The sequence below is a fragment of the Manis javanica genome, chromosome 6, assembly GCF_040802235.1.
Source record: "Manis javanica isolate MJ-LG chromosome 6, MJ_LKY, whole genome shotgun sequence".
Taxonomy (NCBI): domain Eukaryota; kingdom Metazoa; phylum Chordata; class Mammalia; order Pholidota; family Manidae; genus Manis; species Manis javanica.
In genome coordinates, this window is record NC_133161.1 from 113,214,301 (window position 1) to 113,220,493 (window position 6,193).

The 6,193-nt window shown below is 48.2% G+C and overlaps 1 protein-coding gene across 2 annotated transcripts in view; it reads right to left on the reverse strand.

The window, feature by feature from the left end:
- Positions 1-5,957, reverse strand: part of DDX10 (DEAD-box helicase 10) — a 315,320-nt gene extending 309,363 nt beyond the window's left edge. For both annotated transcript variants that reach the window (XM_037026651.2, XM_037026650.2), the window contains exon 1: positions 5,651-5,957. In XM_037026651.2, the coding sequence (XP_036882546.2) occupies positions 5,651-5,836 (186 nt within the window). In that variant the 5' untranslated portion in view covers positions 5,837-5,957. The remainder of the gene's footprint in view (positions 1-5,650) is intronic.
- Positions 5,958-6,193: the final 236 nt, after the last annotated feature.

A 6,193-nucleotide genomic window follows, 5' to 3' on the forward strand; every position in this document is an offset into this window, starting at 1 on the left:
TGCTGCAGTCCTATCACAGGATCACTGTCTTGTATGCATCCTACCTGATGGACAAGATTTGCCTATATTGGTGTCATTGAAACATGTGTCTTATCGCCCCTAAAGTCTTTGTTATTAGGAACCTCCTCTGGCTTGAGGATTACTATAATTTTTGTTACCTATAACAAAATCTTGCTGTATCTTAGTTTTTATTATCTCTAAGTTGTTGTTATCCTCTGCTGCTATTGTGGAATCTGGTTACAGTGCTCCAGCTTTCTCGCACAGTGTCTTGCCAATGGGTTTCAGCCCCGAGCAAGTTCACTATGGATTCAGTGTGACCAAAGAAATTGACAGCAAAATGTTCTTGGGTGAAAGGGTTATACCCAGGTTTATTTCCAAGTGGCAGGTCAGTCACTAGAATCCCATTAACTCAGAGCGAGTCTGTATGCAGCAAGCCAGTCTCTGTTTCTAGGCCCCTCTGTCCGCACAGCCGTCCTCTGGGCCTCTCTGCACAGTCGTCCCGCACAGCCATCCTCTGGGCCTCTGTCCTCGGTGCTGCCACCACTCCAACCTCTGCTCTGCTCTCCTGCAGCCTTGCAGCATTGCCAACATGTCATGCCCAGAGCACTGGGTGGAGCTTTTTATATAGTCAACAGCCATGTATTGCCCACAGGTGTGCAGTGAGCTAGTCAACTACAGCTAGGTGAGAATCCAGGCCACAGGAACTCTCATTTTATCCACACTCCACCCCTCCAGGATTCTCTCCTCTCAATCTATGTGCCCTTAGTCCTCTGCAATGGTCCCTGTGCAAGGAAGCTCGAACATTGTTCTCCAGCCTCTCCAGCAAAAAATCTTGCAGACACACAGGCCGGACTCGTGGCTTTGTCTCTGACCTCTGCCTCTTTGGTCTTAATGGCTGGAACTGCTGCTCTGGTTTCAGCTGTTGCCATAGCTCCAGTAAGATCCTATTTGGCTTCTCATCTAATTTCCTTCCATCTATTCCTGCCCATATCAAATCAACCCACATCTGGGTCCTTGTAACCCTCACGAGGCCCTTCAAATTCCTCCTGTGAGTAACAGGTCTTATTTCTTTCCAGGTTCTCGTTGCTTCAGCTACTGTACGTGTCACCTCGTATTTTGTAATCACTGCCTCAAGGCCGGCTGCACTGTCAGGGAAGACAGCTTTCCCATCTCTGAGCCCGACAGAACAATTCCATCCACCCCTAAGTCCCACAGTCCCCGGCTCAGCCTGAGTATAGGGGCAGACCATAGAGTGCTCCACGACCTGGGGAGGGGGCTGCTTCTCTCCTTGGGGAACTTTCAGCTGCTGGGTCTTTATTTTCTTTACAACCACTGGTACTGCTTTCAATACAGGAGGGGCCAGAGCCTCTGGCACCACCCCTTCATCCTTCCTCAGCACCTCCATCCTGGGGCTGATGGCACCTTTCTCTCCACTCCCCCAAGTGCCTCCTCTGCTACAGTGCCTCACAACAATGCCAGCTCAGTCTTCAGAAGGTCTCTTACCTTCAGCTCAATGCTTCACAGCTGATGTTCTTGTGCCACCATTTCTTGGGTCTCCTCTGTAGACTTTTTTAATACTGTGAGAAGCAGCCAACTAACAGTCCCCGCTGCCTCCCAGGCACTCTGCTTCTCAAAGGATCTACTTATTATACCAAAGGCCACCCCTACAGCCTCAGATGTCACCTCCACTTGCCTCCAGTCCTGGGGTCGGGGCCAGTCCTCTAGGAGGCAAGCCACCTCAAACCACACAGCCATTGGGGGACAATCCACTGTCTCCCCATTCACAGGGACAGTCCGCTGAAGCACCCGTCCCATAAGGGCAGCCTTTTTCCTTGGTCAACAATGAGTCCTGCCAACTACACCAATTGTCTTGCCAATGGGTTTCAGCCCCGGGCAAGTTCACTATGGATTCAGTGTGACCAAAGAAATTGATAGCAAAACGTTCTTGAAGTGAAAGGGTTATACCCAGATGTACTTCCAGGTGGCAGGTCAGTCACTAGAATCCCAATCACTCAGAGAGAGTCTGCAGGCAGCAAGCCAGTCTCTGCTTCTGGGCCCCTCTGTCTGCACAGCCATCCTCTGAGCCTCTCTGCAGTCATCCCGCACAGCCATCCTCTGGGCCTCTGTCCTCAGTGCTGCCACCACTCCAGCCCTGCTCTGCTCTCCTGCAGCCTTGCAGCCCTGCCACCATGTCATGCCCAGAGCACTGGGTGGAGCTCTTTATATATAGTCAACAGCCATGTATTGCCCACAGGTGTGCAGTGAGCTAGTCAATCAGGGCCAGGTAAGAATCCTGGCCACAGGAAGTCTCATTTTATCCATACACAGGGACCATTGCAGAAGATTGAGAGTGTGTAGACTGTAAAGTGAGAATACTGGAGGGGTGGAGTGTGAGGAAGTTGGGATTCCTATGGCCAGGATCCTCACTGAACTTAAACCACCTGATGATGTAACTGGCCTGTTGCTAGCCTACCACTTCCACACTTTTATGCAATAAGCTATTACTGCTCTATATAGAGAGCTCGGCCCAGTGCTCTGGGTCGAGGCAGAGATGCTAGTGCTCAACCTTCCGCCAGGAAAACAAGCCGGGTAATAAACCCTTTCACCCCAAAAAACGTTTTGCTGTCAATTTCTTTGGCCACATTGAATACATAGCAAACTTGCCTGGGGCTGACACTCATTGGCAGGACAGAGGGTCTTCTAGTGGATGAGTCAACAAATAAGATAAAGACGCCAGTCATCACAGCCTGGTGATAAATGATGTAATAAAGGTGTATACAAAATGCTACAGACATACAGCAGCCCTGAAGCCACCTGGGGAGGGCAGGAAGAAAAGTTTAAAAGTCTGCAGGGTGGGGTGCTATTCAAGAGTGCTTATTGCAAGCAGTGGAAAATCAAATACCAGGACAGGCGTCAAGGAGCACGGCCAATCCACCAAACTACAAGTTGTTAAATGCCTATCATATCCCACTTGGTTTATGTACATTACTTCATTTGCACCTTACAACACTCTGGGTAGTCACTAATCTCTGTTGAATGAAAGAAACAGATTCAGAAACATAAGAAACTTAGCTAGTCAATACCCAGGCTAAATGAGATTCAAGCCAGGTCTGCCAGACCACAAATAACTTACTCTTTCACTGGATTAGAACATGCTGACATGTTAAAGTGTTTGACAATTTTCCTAAAAGTAACTGTGAGCAAAGGATTTAAATCAGGAGTAAAATGATTGGCTTTTCATCCTGGAAAGAATCCTACCAGGAGCAATAAGGAGGATAGATTAAAAGGGCATAATGCTTAAGAGCCAAAACCAATCAGCCACCTGTTTTCATAACTGAAGTTTTGCTGGAACACAGTTACATCCATTTGTTTAAGTATTCCCATGGCAGCTCTTCTGTTACAATGGCAGAGTTGAGTACTTCCACCTTTCTGACCTGCAAAGCTGCAATCACTTACTATCCAGTCCTTACAGAAAAAGTTTGCTGACCCTGTTATAAGCAACAGCCACTACAGTAATCCAGCCAACAGATGATGGCACCTTAATGAAGGCATAGCAATAGTGACATAAAGAAGCATTTAAGAAATATAAGAAGCAGAACAGATAACCTCAGTGTGATTGACTAGATACAAGAGTGGTAAGAGAGAGGTCTCTAGGTTTCTAGCTTGGCAGTCTGCTTAGATGGAAGGGCTGAGATATAGTACACTAAGTAAGGGTTCCCAAATATGTCCATACCCTAAACCCCAGAACTGAGAATATTACCTTATATGATAAAAGTGACTTGGCAGGTGTGATTAAAAATCTTGAGATTATCCTCAATTATCTGGATAGACCCTAATGCAATCAGAAGTATCCTTATTTAAAAAGAGCAGAAGTAGATTTGACAGATTTCTGGAGAAAACACAATGTGTCCACGGGGCCAGAGACTGAAGTGATTGAGTCACAAGCCAAGTAATGAACACAGCCACCAGAAGCTAGAAGAGGCAAGAAACTCATTTCCCCCAGAGCATCCAGAGGAAGCATGACCCTGCTGAAACATCAGCCCCTGCTCCACTTCAGCCCAACCCAGCTGAGTTCAGACTTCTGGCCTCCAGAACTGTAACAGAAACATTTTTGTTGTTTTATGCCACAAAGTTGAGTTGCAGTAGGGAACAAATACACAGGATTGTGAATTTAGAAGAAAAGATAATGAACTCAGCTTTAGACTTGTGGCATTTAAAATGCCTATAATACATTTAGGTTAAGACATCCAGCACAGTCAGTAGAAAGGAGATGAAGTCATAAGTACTCAGGGTAGAAGACAAGGAGTCACTGGTATAAATGCATAAACCTTGGGATTAAACAGAGAGAAGAGAGTGACACAAAGCAAGGGCTGAGACTATACTAAGCAATTCTAGTCAGATGAAGAAGAGCTGAAAACACAATCCAATAATAATTTACTTACAGTGGCTTCTTAAGGTATATATAGCAGTAGTAGTAATAATATAACGTGTGTGTGTGTGTGTGTGTGTGTGTGTGTGTGTGTGTCTGTCTGTCTGTCTGTCTGTCTGTCTGTCTGTCTCAGGCATTACATGCATTCTTACTAACTGGCCACAACCGACAAGTTGGCCTTTTAAAGACAAGGGAACCAGGCAGAGTAACTTGCTCAAAGTCACTCCTCTGGCGAGCAAAAGCCAGGACCAAATCACCTTGACTCAAAAGCCCAAACAAACTCTAACCTCTATCTATCCTTAGTGTTGATCTCAGTGTATTTAAAGGAGATCTAAACCAGCATGACACATAAACTTTAATTCCACACATGTCCCACGTGTTAAATCCCTGGTTATACTGCACTACAGAGGTGTAATCACTAAAAGGCTGAGTGACATGGGCAAAGGCAAAAAGACACGAGATTTAGGGGGTAAAGGGGCTGTGACAGGCCCAAGGAGCCTGAGGTGGGAAAGAGGTCAAGAGTTCAAAATGATAACTACAGGGGTACTCATATGGGAACAACAGCTACAATGTGGGATGGTAAAAACCAGAAGTCCAGCTGTTTTAGGCCAATTCTTAGATGGGGACAGGAAGCAAGCAGTGAAAATGAGATGGGCACTGGTGGGAAGATGGGCACTGGAGGGAGGATGGATAACGCTGAGGAACAGCATAATGGGTAGAAGCAAAGGCTGTAGAATCAGAAAGACATGGGTCTGGGTTCCAACTCCACACCACCTACTAAGTGTGGGAGCTTAGGACAAGTTTCTTCTGGGAGCCTCAATGTTCTCATCTGTAAAATGGGAATTACACCCAAACCTCAGATAAATAACGTCAGGTACACGGTGAGAGGCTTAAATGTAGGCGTCCTTATTACCGTATTGTATTATGTTAATTTTTACAAGATTAATCTCCCTATTCTTAAGTACCACTGCAATCCATCATTTCATCAAGAACTGTGTGCTGAGCGGAAGAGCGGACTGTTCGGGCAAGAGAACTGGGCTGCTGGCGGCCGGCAGCCCACTTGTGGGGCCTCTCACCCCACTCCAGCCCAGCGCACTAACGACCTGCTTCCCAAGCAGGGTCCCCGGTGACACGTGGGCCCCCTCCGCTTCCGCAGCGCAGCGCCGCGGTGACACGGCCCCGCTGCCGCTCCCAGCCCCAACCGCCCTGCGCTGGCCTCACCTTCTCGTAGTTCTGCAGGAGGCGGCTGATAACCTCGCGCTCGACCTGCCACTCGGGCTTCTTCAGCTGCTTCCTCAACTGCTTCTTTTGGGTCTGTTTATGGCTGTGCTTCTTCTTCCAACGATTGAAGCTCCTCACCGGATCGGGCCGGGCTCCTGGACTCCAAGAGTCGGCAGTTTTGCCCATCGCGGCGGCGGAGCCCGCACAGATTGGGCCCAGACACAAGAGGATCGCAAGGCCAGGCGGAGGTACTGCACTGAGGAGACGCGGTACCAGCGTGGGGACAGACGACAACCGCGCCTGCGCGAAATCAGGAGCCCGCCCCCGAGCTTTTGAAACCTGAGCAAGCGCCGCAGACAGCAAGGAAAAACTGGGCGGTGATTGGCTACGTGGAATCCGCAGGGCGGAGCGGAGTAGTAGGGCAGCAGAGGCAGAGCGATCTGAGGATGAGGGCGAGGGTGAGCTGCACCTGGAGCATGCCGGCTCCTTAGATGGACGCATGCGCGCTAGTCCCTGTTACTATGGTTACATAATACATAATAC